At 39.3% G+C, this 16,156-nt stretch overlaps 1 protein-coding gene across 7 annotated transcripts in view; it reads right to left on the bottom strand.

Annotated features, from left to right (window-relative positions):
- Window positions 1-16,156, bottom strand: part of LOC109037478 (guanylate cyclase 32E) — a 141,716-nt gene that overhangs the window by 30,152 nt on the left and 95,408 nt on the right. For all 7 annotated transcript variants that reach the window (XM_019052177.2, XM_072300479.1, XM_019052176.2 and 4 more), the window contains 2 exons: window positions 15,199-15,421; window positions 11,156-11,255 (listed from right to left, as the gene is read on the bottom strand). In XM_019052177.2, the coding sequence (XP_018907722.2) occupies window positions 11,156-11,255; window positions 15,199-15,421 (323 nt within the window). The remainder of the gene's footprint in view (window positions 1-11,155; window positions 11,256-15,198; window positions 15,422-16,156) is intronic.

A 16,156-nucleotide genomic window follows, 5' to 3' on the forward strand; every position in this document is an offset into this window, starting at 1 on the left:
TATCATATGTACATACTTTACTGTTTGAATTACCCCGCACGGTCAACCATAAGCGCTTCGGCGGGAAGTACCGAACCGTAATATTTTCTGAAAAGTTTATTACAAGCACTACCATACGCTAACTTTGTAGAGAAGAATTTTGTTCATATAACTCTATGAAAAATGAGGGGGGAAATTACGACGATGTGCAAAAATCACGGCGTTTAATGAGCTCTTGAAGCAAACGAATTTGCCTACAATTCATAAGGTAGGCAAAAGTGGACTCTCAGGAGCGGCAATATGCTCATACCGCTTGAAACAACTCCCTAATGTTTGACCTAGGAGAACACGGTTGCGTACACATTACTGAGGAAGATTGGAAGCACGAGCACGAGAACGTCCTCCCCGTCCTCCTGGGAGTCATACTTTTCTGGCACATATAGCACGACTGCACTTAGATAATCTTTGCGTGAAAGTATAGAGACCCTTCAAAAATAATACTGTCGTTTTCTCTTTAAGATCGAATTGAATTAAACGATGGATTTGGCAACGGTCTCATGTCGGTTTTTCACTGGACTCAGACCATTAATAAATAATTGAAAGATGGATGACGGAAATTGAGCGTTTAAAACCTTAGGGGGTATGTATTCCCCTGAGAACATTTCACCATGAGTTAATGAGTAAATGAGTAGTATTCCATGAGTAAATGAAGGAAAATTGCCAATTTTTCCCGGTGTAATGGGACGTATTTCTGGCAAACGGAACCATATGCATTAAGACATGAGCCCTGAGACTCATAAACTATATGCGTAACAGGGCTCACGTCATAATGCACATGGTTCCTTTTGGCAGAAATACGTCCAATTTAGACAACACTAATCAGCCTAAATGCATCAGACGTTGCCGGATTTTTTCTCGAGTTTTAATTTTTAACAAGGAGAGTAAATGACACTCTGCTATGAAATTTAATGAGTGCATTCTTTATGATATAAGGAATATTTACAGACAAGTTCAAGGTGTTATGACGCTTAGTTTTTTCCCTGTAAAAAAATAATAATAAGAGTGGAAATCAGGCAACGAAAAATTTAGCAGGATGATTCTGGTTGAATCCGTCCATTTGAACGCAAACAAATAATGCAGTTTCATACTATACGAGTATGTGCAGAAATATTGGTGCAATTGTCAGGCCCACCACATCCCATCTCGGGCCATGGTATCAGTTTTAAGGTCCGGGTCCCAAGCACGTAGGGGAGGGGGTCCGAAGGGCATCCCCTGAGAAATTTTAGAATTTATACGACTAATCGGACGCATTTTGAAGCTTCTATAAGGAATTTTTCCATCAATTTCTGCGGAATAATTTTTTTTTTTTCTACTTTCAGCACAAAATACTTGCGAATTGTTGCATTCAAAACATTTGGAAAATTTTTATTTATTTTTTTTTGGGGGGAGGGGCATATGATACCATTTTCAGTTCTAAGAGAGCCAGGCCCCCCTGGACTCCCCCTTCGTTTGTCTATGGCAAGGGAGTTGAGCCATGAGCCATTGAAGTCGAGGATGCCCAGACTGGAGACTCTTAGCATCTGACGACGGAAAAAAATGAAACGCAGTTACTAAAAATATCCCTCTGTACTGATCTTGAAAATAGATAGAAAGGAGGAGTAACGTTTTGGGCCTTTTCCGGCCCCACCTGGATTTTGCTAAATGTTTCATATTTTCAAAGTACTAGTCTTAGGTAGACTCTGTGCCAAATATTAGACCGAACGGAGCCCATGCAAGGGCGCAGCAGCGCCTCAAACCCAAAATCCTGGAATCGAAAAACAATTATTTTCGTCGTCATTTTCGACTGTTATCACTCTTCCAGCACATGGTTCTTATGTATTTTTTTGCGTACTTTTCGTTTCTGGCCTTTTTAAAGGCCTCCGATAAATTTTAAGGGGCCTTATGGCCCATTGTTGCCATTTTTGGCCCATTTTTAGGGGTTTTTTCCATTTAACACATTCAAAACTCAATTTAATCCAAAAACTGTGTACATTTTTGAAAAGTACGTAAAAAAATGAATAAATAATGTTCAGAAAAATTTTTTCCTATGTTGCCAAATTTCCGAGAAAATTGGTCCCAAAGTGTCAAAAACGGCAAAAAATCGATAAATCGCCGCGTCTAAGGTTCAAGAAAGTGGAGTACATTTTTCATACTGTACCAGATAACAGCTCTTATCCATCTATACAACATACTAAAATATCATAGTTGTACCTGGATTCCCACGATGTGAAAATTGACCGAGATGTCGATTTTAGCGGCCTTTTTATACTTGAAGGCAGCTCTTTTGAATGTTTTTCGACCTTAGTCACCCTCTATGGGTGTGTACTATATGTATTTTTCTACGTACTTTTCATATCTGGCCATAAAACTGGCTTCCTGTGAATTTTAAAAGGCCTAACGGTCCATTGTTGCCAATTTTCACCAATTTTTAGGGGTTTTTTCAAGTTTACGTGTGTGAAACTTAATTTAATCTAGAAACCGTGTACAATTTCGGAAAGAACGTAAAAAAATACGTAGGAATGTGATTTGTACCTTTTCCCTACGTTGCCAAATTTTCGAGAAAAATCGTCCTGAAGCGTCAAAAATGCCAAAAATTGGATTAATCATCACGTCGGAGGTTCCAGAAATGGCCAAAAATGGCAACAATGGGCCATAAGGCCCCTTAAAATTTATCGGAGGCCTTTAAAAAGGCCAGAAACGAAAAGTACGCAAAAAAATACATAAGAATCATGTGCTGAAAGAGTGATAACAGTCGAAAAAGACGACGAAAATAATTGTTTTTCGATTCCAGGATTTTGGGTTTGAGGCGCTGCTGCGCCTTTGCATGGGCTCCGTTCGGTCTAATATTTGGCACAGAGTCTACCTAAGACTAGTACTTTGAAAATATGAAACATTTAGCAAAATCCAGGTGGGGCCGGAAAAGGCCCAAAACGTTACTCCTCCTTTTCCAAGAAGTATACTTCTTTGAAAATTTAAGAAGAATTCTACAGTGCCCCAGCGTGTTTCTGAGAATCGATTCACCTTATGCGAAATTTTTTTCCACTTTTTCTTACGAAACAAGGGTTGCATGTGAATTCGTAGTGGTTTTTCACGGGTAACACGGGCCCCCACCGGGGCTTGGGCCCCGGTAACAGGGACCCAGTATCCCCCCCTTGTGGCGGGCCTGCCTTCATGCACGCTGGGCTATTCGATTTCCTTTGACATTTTTGCAGTGGTGAATGCATAGCTGAAGTGCGCTTCAGCTAGAATTGTATTTAGCAAATGGGTGGTTTTTATAGGAGTATTATAATTAAACAAGTGGTTAGAAATGGAAACAAAATAATATGAACTATGCAAAACGATTATTCCGATAACGGAACTTGGCTGTTTTGAAAACGCCTTCAAATGCGGCGTGATACCTCACGCATTCCGGAAAGTTCAAATAGTTGTATCATTGCGCCGTAAGAATGTAACGGAAGATTCAAATAGAGACAGCCTCCATGCACGCTGGGCTTGTCGATTTCCTCTGAAATTTTTGCAGTGGTGAATGCATAGCTGAAGGGCGCTTCAGCTAGAATTGTATTTACAAATGGGTGGTTTTTCTACGAGGATTAAAAATAAACAAGTGGCACGGAATATAACAAAAGAATATGAACTATGCAAAACGATAATCCGGGTATCGGAACTTGACTGATTTGAAAACGCCTTCAAATGCGGCGTGATACCTCACACATTCCGGAGAGTTCAAATAGTTGTATCATTGCGCCTTAGAAATGCGACGGAGGATTACAATTGAAATAGCCTTCATGCACGCTGGCCTTTTCGATTTCTGTTAACATTTTGCAGTCATGAATGCGCTTAAGTGCGCTTCAGCTAGAATTGTATTTAGCAAATGGGTGGTTTTTATGGGAGTATTATAATTAAACAAGTGGTTAGAAAGGAAACAAACTAATATGAACTATGCAAAACGAAATTATTCCGATAACGGAACTTGGCTGTTTTGAAAACGCCTTCAAATGCGGCGTGATACCTCACGCATTCCGGAGAGTTCAAATAGATGTATCATTGCGCCGTAAGAATGTGACGGAAGATTTCAATGGAAATAGCCTTCAATTATTCCTGCAGTTTAGCCTTAGAAAATAGACTTTTTAAACCAACCTTTAGGATTAATACTTTTTGTAGTCGTCTATTTTACTAATAATAAAGAAAAAAAAGAAAAAAAACCAACCTCGACTCAGGCACTTTGAAACTTCCACAGGTCCTTACTTAGACACGAAATGTGCTATTTTCACCCCCCCCCCCCCATGGCCCTTCCTCTCTTCACGAGTTGATCGGGCAAGAATTTCTGATAGTACTGTGGGATGGATGATAAAAATAAAATATAAAGTTAAAAAAATAACGATAAAAAAAGTGTAGCTCGATCTAGAGTCAGGAAGTTTTCATCGGTCGTTTGTGTCCGTCAGCTTTGACATCAGATTAAAAAATAATCGATTGCTCACTCAATTAACGGATTCCTATATGGTTGACATGTTCAATGAACCAGTGAACGGGCGCGTAACATGATCGGCACTTGCTTTGTGAAAAACTAGCAGAACCACGCTGAGTTGGTAGCGCTCGGTGGTTGGGAGCGTTTCCTAGAATAATTTAATTAAATTAAAGGTTGGTTTAAAAAGCAGAGAAATGTTTGCAAATACTTCAGCTCTATAGTCGGTAGCTAGATTGCAGTTTGGATCATGTCCTCAACGCATAACTTGGCCCTGAGTCGCTGTTTCAAATTAGTCGCTATTTTTAACTCCTGGGCGTGCCTTGAAGTTTAAAATCTTTGACTAGGTATTTTAAGAGAGAAATAATTAACATGGCAAGTACTTTAAAACTTTTTTTTTTTTTTTTTTTTTTTTTTTTTTTTTAAAGAAGAAATCTGGTCCGAATTGAGACAATGCGGCTGATCACCAATGCTTAATGGATCATCGTTCATGACATCATGACGGAACAATTTGACCGCTTTAAACAGAAAGGAATCAAGCCACATCAGCTATTGCCAAATTTAATTGGGCTAATTAATTTTTTACATGAAAACAGTTGGGCGGATTTTTGTGCAAATTTCAGTGAATTTTCTCCATGGTACGAAGCAAATTCAAACTGTTAAAGGAATCCGCACAAACGTTCTCTCGTAAAAAATTGACTGGCCTAGTTAAATTTGGCAATAGCTTATGTGGCTTGGTTCTTTTCTGTTAAACGCGGTGTAATTTATACGGTAGGTAATGGCCAGAGAATGGCTCAATATATGACCGTTAAACAATGATGAAAATGCAGAAATGCGTATGTTGGTTTGCGGCGTTGCAGACGAACCTGTCATACATTATTTTCTTAGTGGAAAACTATTAAAGGTCATTTTTGGAAAATTTCGGCGGTTTTTTCGCGCTACGTGATGGATATTCTGTGAAAATTTCAAGACATGATGTTGGATGGGTCTCCCTTAAAAAGTAAAACAGGAGTGCAGATTATGAGACACTGCAATTGAGATATGCATTTTTGCAGCCTCACCGTCGAAAAAGTCCTACATTGGGTTTACCGGGGAGATACGTAAAGCGATAAAAATATGCACTTAATTGAAAAGTGTGCATTTTTTTGGTGCATTTGCTACATAAAATATTTGAACCATTCGAGGACGATATTCGATATTAGATTTTTCAGCATGGAACTAGACATGGAACCAATTTCTTATGTAACGACTGAAAATATATTTTCCTATAGTTTCGTCGAGCTTTCTTACATTGCTTTTGCTCGTGAACGGCTGCTCGTCCCATAACCTCTATATTGGCCCGGGCAAGTCATAGAGTAAAGTGAAATGTGTAGTAAGTAAACCACTTTGGCTGCGGCACAAGACTTTGTGACGGCACCGTGAGCTTTGGCGTCAACTCGAGCTTGATGAAACAACTCCTGCCCGCCTCTGAAGGAAGAGTATCAATTGCGCTGGATTCGGTGAATGACATGATCACAGCTATATCGTAACCACCGCTGTTTGAGGTTTGCTGCCGAATTAGATTTCAATTTACCAATATATCGTCACTTTCCGGTCAAAGTATCACAAGCGCCATGCAACGGTTCAAAATTTCCGCCGCCATTTTATTTTTTTACAGAGAAATTGTTGGTTGAATCTTTTTGAAAATTTCATTGAATTTTATTGGCAGCACAAAGAAAATTCGGTGAAATTTTCGGAGAGCTTCGTTGAAAAATGTCTCTGCAAAAAAATAAAATTACGGCGGAAATTTTGAAAAGTAGCATGGCGCTTCTGATACTTTGGCCGGAGGATGACGATATACTCTTCCGGCTCGTTTACTTCAAATGACTATAAATTCCGGATCCGCTTTAGTTCAGATGTACTCATACGTCTGTTTGTTTAGTACTCATACTTCTTTTTCGCTTTTCAACGAAAGCGTACCAATAGGTGGACTTTAATGGATAATTAAAATAATATTTATCATAATATCTCGGAGAAATCATAGCAGATTTGAAAACGTTCATTTTTTTTTCACCCCCATAGAATAGGCAGAAAAAAACTTAACGTCACAGAATAAGATACAAATCTTTTTCCCTTATCGTTTGGGGTAAGAAAATGTGCATTAGCGCACGCGCTGGGATGTAATTTCAACGCAACGGTAATCGTGATCTCCTCCAAGTCCCATCAAGTCAAAGCGATACTGTTGAAGGCGCTCTGAGCAACTATTGCGCCGCTCAAGTATTGCACAGTAGCAAACGGAAATGAAGGCGCACTGCTGTATGCAAATTGACTGGTATCGTTAATCACTGTGTAAAGTCCTACTGAATCAAGATGTTTACGTGACAACTATACTTGTTCCATCATGAAAAGCACATAGAACCGTGGATGAATTAAATTATATCTACATCACTAATTAGCTTTTGATCGAGCCTAATAAATGTTACGTACGCTATAACTACCAAGTACTTTGCAGGGTCTGCTGATAAGCATATTTAGTGAGCTATTTTGCTCATGGGCTGGATATGAAATCTGCCTAAATTTACATTTAATTTTCACGAGTACGATTTCATAAAATCAAAGTTTAAGCGAGGTATATCGAGGCGGAAATTTTAAATTGATCAACCGGAGAATAGATGATGTCATTCAGGGTCTTGCCTTGAAACAATATATATTTCTCGTCAATACTTGTGTTCTTCCTTAAATGGAGGTTCAAATGCACAATATTCATGCGCTCGCCTTAATTTAAGAAAATGGGCTTTGAAAAAGAGAGAGTTATGTTGAAATCCATCCGATGCTACCGGTCCTTGATCATGCATACTTAAAATAGATAGAAAGTAAAAGAGAACGTAGTTCATAATATATGGGACATTCTGAAAATCACACAAAATACATAATGGCGGTGAAACTACTATACCACGTATCTCGTTTGCGGTGTCTAAAAATCTCCGCTCCCATTTTATTTTTGTGAAAGAGAACAAACCCATATCATTCCTAGAAGTTTTCACAGATTTTTATTCACGCAGAGAAGAAAAATCACGGAAGTTTTCAAGATTTGACGTTGAGTAGTTTTCCATCTAAAAAATAAAGTGTGACAGGAAGTCTACGACGTTGCAAACCGAGATACGTAGTCTGGCAGTTTCACCATCGATAAGTCTTCACTTCCTGTTTCAACACACACTTGCATTATTCAAAAAAGATAGCGCGGAGGTAATATTTCGTTCTTCTCAGTCCCTTAGAGGAAATAAACGTAACAAACTGACAACACTGTACGAGTTCTAGCTTTACTCTTACGATCCCCGCTTTTCCGAGGGATTTCATTGGTGCTGAACCTGTATCAGCACTAACGACCTGACTGCCAATCGAGGTAGATTGGAGGAGATCGTATATTTTCTGCATCTGTTCACATCGCGGATCATGGGATGAGCATCTATGAGTCTGAGTCAGCGTATCAAGCAACCGAAGCGGGGTGAACGTTTCCTGGCCTCAGTGGCGTGGCGTGCTTTGCGATATATCGATTGATAGGCCATTTAAACTTATGAAAAAGTATCGATAAACTGGGTGTTCGCAGCGAACACCTTAATAGTCGATTCTTTACCACAGCTTCTAATGGGGAAATATCGATAGATCGCAAGGCACGCCACGCCACTGCCTGGCCTCCGCCTGGTCTAACCCTCAGGGACTTCCGCTCTCTTATTATCGGAGGCTTGGGACTGGGGCCATTGAAAAGAATTACTAGATATAGGGAAACTTCATTGCCCTCGTCAGCTCGTCAGGAAACAAAAGTATAGCATTGCATATGAAAAATAATTTAAATTTTAATTAAAGGGATCAATGTGAAACTATTGAATGAAATAAGCTCGAGAGAAAACGTAAAAATACCCGGCTCGATTTAATCCACGCTGATTAAATCTTTGAGGCTCCATGTTCTACTGCCAGTGATTAAACTTGATTACAATATTTCCGGTATCTTCGGCGTTTTTTCCTTTTTTTATCAACGTTTTATTTAAAATGAGAAATTGCATTGTATATTTTCCTAGCGACTGCTAACTGTTCCGAGCACGCAACACACAACTATACGCTCTTATCGGTTTTTGGGGAGAGATATGAATTAGAATGTTGCTCGCGCCAAAATTTAGTCTGAAATAGAATCCGAAGAATTGCTCCTGAAATATATGCAAAAAAATGTTTCAAAACGTTGTATCCCGGATGCAACGCAAATAGGAGTGCTACTTATATTGTTTACTCGCCAAGTAATTGAGCAAAATTGAAGGAATATGAATGAATTAAATGAATTATGAACCAACTAAGAGGTATTCAATACAGAAAAATGTATTACTTATGAAGGTGTTGAAAGGATTAGACCACCCCTTTACGATTTTTCGAAAATTGAAAACCTTTAGAACCACAAATAAAACATAAGAAGTTTTTAAAATGAACGGGCTGTGCAGATTCGTCGTGGAAATTTCAAAAATGAAAAAATTACGACTTACATTACATCACGCTAAACTCTGGCGATGATTTCATTCGATAAAAAAATCAAAATTTGATCTTCCTGTTACTTTGTTTCAGTTTCCTATCCATAAAGTTTCTTCAGCAACTATTCGATCACGCATGTAGGCTTGTTGCATACACGTCTATTTGAAGGCGAAAAATATCAGCTGAAATAAGATGGTTTATTCCGCCGAGGGGCGACGCGAAGTTAGAAATAAAACTTAAACTTAAGTTTTGAGCTTATGAGTGAAGCTGCAGATTGACTTTTCTACCCCTTTTTCTCCCCTTCGTGATCTGTTAAGTTGCTCCTTATTAAATTTTAGAGATTAGGGATGAAACCGTAGCGGAAATATCTCGTAGATTATCAGTAGGGAGACAGAGCGCGCGGCAATTACGGAGACCAAGACTGCCATAGTATACACTAAATAAATGAATTTTAATTTCTGAACCATTAAAATAAAGAGCTTGACAGCTGTTTGATGAAAACCTCTCTGTGAAAACGAGTTGGAGAAAGAAACACTAACACAGAGAGAAACACAATTATACGTTTAGAGTTTTAAAACTTTTGGGATAACGGAAGAGTTAAACGGGAGGAACCGGAGGCAAGGGAGGGGCTATAGTCGGGGTATTGAGGGAGGATGAGGAGCAAAGAGAGCGAAAAATGCTGTGGACTCGCTCAGCGGCGCTCGATTGTTGAATCGATATCGAAAGCCCTTGATCGATATAAAACATTGCTAAGATAGAGATTTATCGAAAAAGTTCAAGAATCGATATCGAAAGCCCTTGATCGATAAAGACATTGCTAAGATAGGGATTTATCGATAAAGTTCAAGAATCGATATCGAAAGCCCTTGATCGACAGAAAGCATTGCTACGATAGGGATTTATCGGTAATTCGATTTATCGAAGTTCATTCCATAACGATTCAAGAATCGATCCGCAGTAGAGTTGAACCGTTTTCCAACTTTCCATCGCGGCAGGAGTCGACAAGTAACACGCTCCTTTTAAACTGAACTTATTTCTGCCACGTTTTCTGCATGAAAGGGACCATTTAAGCCTCCGGCTGAGGGAGCAAGACCCAACAATTAAAACTGAGGAAACTCCGTCAAAAACGTCACAGATTAGCTTAACGTTACGGCCCTTCAGAGCCTTAAATTTGCAAAGGATGCACCGAAAAAAAAAGTGATGCTGATTTAACATTCTGGATGTGAAAAAGTGTGCGAGAACTCACAAAACGCTGAATTGACCGCCACATCAGTTAGTTTTACAACTTGACATTGCTGAAGTAACTGCTGTAACGGTTGATTCAGCGTTGTGTGAGTTCTCGCACTCTTTTTTACATCCAGAATGTTAAATCAGCATCACTTATTTTTCGGTGTGGGTAAACTATTCATAATGAACTAATTGAATATAAATCCTTCTTATCATTATGAAAGGCAGTCACGTATTAATGTTACAGTTATTCAGACTGGGATCAAATGTTGTAAATATTTTCTAGCTGTCTTAATTTCTGTCGATTATTCTGAAAACAACGAAAACGCGGTGAAAAAAACTAAAATATATAATGGATTTTAAAAAGAAAAATACCTCCCGAAAAGCAACGCGAAAATTAATTTTTTGGCACCTTATTGGACATAAAATATTTTGACGCTGAACGTATGAGACAAATGTTTTTAAACGAGGACTCAAAGATGATCGAATTTTCCGATTTCTTAAAACTCTCTTGCCACAGATTTTGGGTACAGTAATTGCTATAAGAAGGTTCAACTCGGACCTTATATTCTTCTCTTTTAATCTAGGTTGGTTCTAAGCAGGATTTTTAAAAGTAACCCAGCTTAAATGGTTCTCTTGAATATGCGGCTGGATTCCCAAGAGAAAAGAGTTTTGGAAATTATTACTCCAATTTTTACTTTCGGCTCGATTCTACATTCTATGAAACTGACCTAGGGACCATTTTTGCAACTCGCATCACAGATGACCAAATACTTCGGCAATAAACCTATCGCTGCCCATTTTGATTAGCGCGTTGCTTATGTTTTTTCGCATGGCACATTAATTATTCCATATTGTTGTGATTTGCCGATTGCAAATTATAAAGTGCAACTTTTAAACAGCAGCCTATAAAAAATGACTCATTATAGGATTGACTATGTAAACTCAACTCACATTTAGGGCATTTCTCTCCTTTGAAGCCACACTTTGGTTCTGCAGCGGGAGGTTTCCCGTTAATCCAATACAGGATGTCTTCGGATAGCAGTCGGAGCTCCTACTGGAACAAAAACAAATGCATCAGATACCTCAACCAAAAGCTCATAAGAATGAAGGCTTGCAAAAAGGGCCCAAATTGGCCCGTTTTTTGCCATTGAAATCAGGGTTTTAATTTTAAGTACTGTTTTTTTTTTTTACATTTAGGATCCTCTTATGTAGATAAAAATTATGAACTGCATGAGTAAACAGATCGCTTTCGATTTGAGGGGGGTCAAAGTTCTTCATGTTTACCCAGTTTACATTAGTATTATACAACCGTCCGTTCACAAGATGATTTGTTAGGTAATCGAGATATTCAGTCGGTAACGTCAAAAAGGATGCGTTCAACTGTATGTAGGATTCCAACTTCAAGGGACACACTATGAGTCAAAACTTGCAAGACCCTTTTCAAATTGTTGAAATGAGTAGTATTTTTTCTTGATCAGTGAGTTACGTTATTTTTTAATTTTTACGCAACTACATATCGGAAAAACCTCTCACGGATAAGTAAATCCATATTTTTATGAAACGTTCGCTCTATCGCCTTGGTAATTAGCTACCAACAAAGTGGTTATGGACCCCTCGCCCTCATCCAGTGCTTATAACGCAGTTTGCAATCACCCCGCATAGAGAGCTTACATGATCAAAGCCAACGCAAACAGGTTGTTAACGAGATTTCAAACGATTAAAGCACGGTTAACAGGGTGGATACTTTGATAGACAAATCATGAGCTTAGAGATTGTGTTGCGTTAGCTTTGTCGGGAAATTAGCATAGGTTAAGCTGCTTTGTTCGGCATGCAGAAGTTGAGGATTGGTTCGAAACAAGTAACAAGGTAGACCCGGTGAGTACCTGCTTAACGGATTACCCCACTTGAAGAAATAACTGTCGTTCTCGGCGACGCAACTGCCACATTTTTTTATTACATGGGAAAGACGCACATAATAAGCTGCATTTTAAATACTGGCATTGTCTACGTCGCGTGAATTTTTTTTCTTCCTTGTTAATCAATAGAGTTAAGAAGGAATAATTAAAAAGACAAAAATGGAAAATTTTAACACCAAGACTTGGGCTGAGTTTCTATTAGTTTTTAAACCCTGCTTAAAAAAGGAATACCTCTTTTTGTATCCTTGTGACATCTTGATTCGTTGCAAAAAGCCGCACTTAATAGCCCGACTTCCCGTAACAACCTGCTCATTTTTTTCATCCCCTCGAACTCTCTGGAGAAAATTATTAAAGCAGATCCAAGCCCGAGAGCTTATTTCAAATGAAAAGCTTGCTGAAAAACTTTTAAGTCAGGCTACTCTCTGTACGTTGCTAAGTTTGCTCAAGATGACGAGCTAAAACATTCGGTATAACTTCAGATTTTTTAATTTGAGGACAGACAAATACTTCAATTGACCCTTTTCTTGCTGTCAATTGAATACATTCATAGATGAATTTTTCGTTTCGAAAGTAAAACTTCTTCCCTCTTTATGCATGCTTACATTCCGCAGCAAAGGATTTAATAAATGATTTTTTAACTTTCCCGATTTTATATAGTCAGCCCTACACGCCGCAGAAATGTTGGGATCGTGGATCGTGAATCGTGGGATCGTAGCGGGAACTCTCGGACCAGCACGGAGGGACAGCTCTGGGTTTCTTGGGGGGGGGGGGGCTTAAAGACTGCAATTCAACGCTAAAATACAGTTCGGTTTTTGTTCAGATTTTCATTATAACAAAGAAAATCAGTTATGAAGACTTATTATAATTTATCATATGGAATTTTCTGCTCATCATTGCTAGGAAACTGCTGTTGTCGAAGAGATTTGGTGCCTGCGGGGAAAATTTAGTTATTCCTATCGAAATATCGATGTTGAAACTAAAGAGGGCCTCGAGACACAATATCAATGCTTTCAAGAAATCTACGCGGACTTTCATCTTTCAAAACATACAAAGCTGACATTTTGTAAGGATATTTTTCATACATGGGCCACAGTCAGACGGAAGGTTATTGAATCAATTGAGCCGGGACGTGCGAAAACCGCTTATGCCCATTTTTCCAGTCTTCAGTTTTTTTGAGCTGATAATACTTTTTCGGAGTTGGATGCAACTACGGAAGTGGTTCTAATATTCATCTCCGGGTTACCTTATTCCCAAAACGAGTCCTTTCATCACTTTTATGGTTGTATCAACTCTTTCAAAGTATTATCAACTCAAAAACACTAAAGACTGGAAAAATGGAAATTAGCGGTTTTACCCGATTGAATTGGTCCATTGAAAACCAACAAGAGATTAGAGGATAAGTCCTAGCTGCGTGTGCATCATCATTTTGTACCTGATCGAGTGAGTTTACCCTAAGTTTCAGCCTTCCCCGAAATATTCCGTGTGAAGAGGTAACATAATATTACTGAATGAGTTTCTGAGATTTTGCAAATGATATATTCATGGAAGACATAGTATCTCCAAGGACCATATGAGAGGCCTTAAATGGAGTTTCATCTTTCCTTCTTGGAAAACGCAAAACGCCGTGTGCCTTTTACACACCCCCCCTCCCCATTGGAACCCTCTTGTTTGTTCTTGATGAATCGAATGTGTTAAGCGCACCACGCACATGGCGCGCTTTATTGCAATTGTCGAGAGCCCAGCCACACGATATGTGAATTTGAGTCCCATTGCTGGGTACCTAAGTTATTTTGAAGCCGTTTTGTAGCCGGAATGCATTTGAATTTTTTCATTGTGATAAATAAATTTTGAGGTTACTTAGATTGCTGGTAATTGTTTTTTAATCAATGTCATTATCGAGAGAATCTATCGGGTCTTTTTCTGTGCCTATAAAGTTCCTTAATTTTTACGTATTTATTAATTTGTAGGTAATGAGTCGTGAGGTAATCTTCATAAAATTGTTTTCTTTCTGATGGTGAAGTATCATTATTATTAGTCATACTACATAATCCTAAGGATATATTATTAATATTTGATAATTCATAGTTTGGACAATCGCTTCCGGTCATCGGTAGAAAATAGAGTCCCTCTATAGAGAGTTGAAACAACGCAGCTTATGGATGTCACAAACGGGAATAAAGATTACACAAATTGGACGTTTTTTGTAATCTTTGATCGACCCACTCCCGAATGCCCGTCTCCGTTCCCTCTCTCATTCCATTTGCTCCTTGCCGTACCCCCAATTCCCCGGTCCATTCCGGTTTATAATTTTTGCAATAAATTGGTGAAAATGTAATCTTTATTCCCGCCTGTGACACCATGAAGGCCTAAAACACAGGAACCAATCAGAAATGGATTCGCATCGTCTTTACTCTCAGTATAAAGGGTTTCCAAGAAAATCGTCCCTAGATAAACCCACTTCATCTATTGACACACGAGAGGTCGGCGGAGAGGCTAGGGGGTGTAGCCTATTGGTCATCATGAGATAATTCCCGTTGCAGATAAGATAACTTTGTTTTTTCCTATGTAAGCGCGGGAGGAAAATCCTTGCCCCGTTCATTTTGCAAGAAATGTATTCAGAGAAGTATTCATGCGAAGTTTGGCAGCCGAAGGAACGGACACAGGGGATGCTAAGAGCAACGGAGATGGATTTCTAGAGGAGGTCTGCAGGAATTTCTAGGAGAGATCGGGTCTGCAATGAAAGAGTGAGTCAGACCATGGGAGTCGAAAATGACATCATATTCGGCGTCATGGCCGGACAGCTTGTCTAGTATGGTCATGTGAATAGAATGACGGACGGAAGGATGCCAAAGAAGTTGCTTGATTGGGTTCCTCCTGAGAGAAGACGCAGACGAAGGGGACCCAGTGAAAAGGTGGCGGCAAGGGGTTTTAGAAGAAATGAGGGTTTGCCAACTCTCTGAAGGGCTTTGGGAGAATAGGAGACTTTGCCGGCTAGGAGTCGCAAAGCGTCAGAGAGCACAATTATAGCGGCTTTATACATTCATGTATTCAAAGAGACGGGGATAGTGAAGAACTCACCGGCAGGTCAGTGGAGTTGGAGACGAGGACGAAGTCGCCGGCCGGGTAAAAGCCGTAGTCACTCTGGGTGCAGTTGCCGCCTTTGCTGTTGGGTCTTTTGAGGAGGTCTTTGCCGTCGTTGCAGACGTTCCTCGTCCGCTTGTCCACCTCTCGAAGTGGCTCCATGTGAAGCAGCACGTAGTAACCGCTCGCATCTCCGTTCTCATCGATGTGCACCATGTATCTGAAACATAGACGTCTCTGCATCATTCAACTCAGTTTTGAGCCGTCTTGATGAATTTAGAGTACCTTATTAGGGAGAGTATGGACAACTCGAAAATTTGAAGGTTAGGTTTGATCAGGTCATGTAGCTCTTGGGGCCCAAAAGGGGAGCCAACCTATGAACTCGAATTATCCAGTGGTACAAATTTTCACATTTTGACTATTTACACCGATCAAAAATTATAAAAGCACGTATGAAACTTTCATTTCGCTTACGATTTCTCGGTTTCAAAGTTTTAATCCTTAAAGGCGCTTGTATATAATGTGCTGTCGGCCATATTGAGTAACCTTCCAAATGCATAGGTTGGCAGCGACACTTTTCTAGTGATTTTCGTTTTTCACGTTGTCGCCCTTTTGGGCCATAAGAGCTACATAAATCGAGTAGTCCATACTTTCCCTAAGGTACTCTAGGTAAATTGAGCTCCAGAGAGACTAGAGTACCTTTATACGGGAGAGTATTGCCATCTCTGTGCCGCTGTCTGATTGGTTCATCAGTTTTAGGCTATCACCGAACTCCAAAGTTGGCCCAATGTAAACAAACTCGACCGATAAGAATACATACGTATTATTGGCTGAGAAATGAATGATAATCATACTCAAAGCTTAATTTTCAGCAAAAAAATCCATCAAAGTTCGATCCGAACTCAATTCAGAAGTTGGATATGAAAAAAATTCTATCACATCCAAAATCGCGTCT

The sequence above is a fragment of the Bemisia tabaci genome, chromosome 5 (genome assembly GCF_918797505.1).
Source record: "Bemisia tabaci chromosome 5, PGI_BMITA_v3".
In the NCBI taxonomy this organism is placed as follows: Eukaryota; Metazoa; Arthropoda; class Insecta; order Hemiptera; family Aleyrodidae; genus Bemisia; species Bemisia tabaci.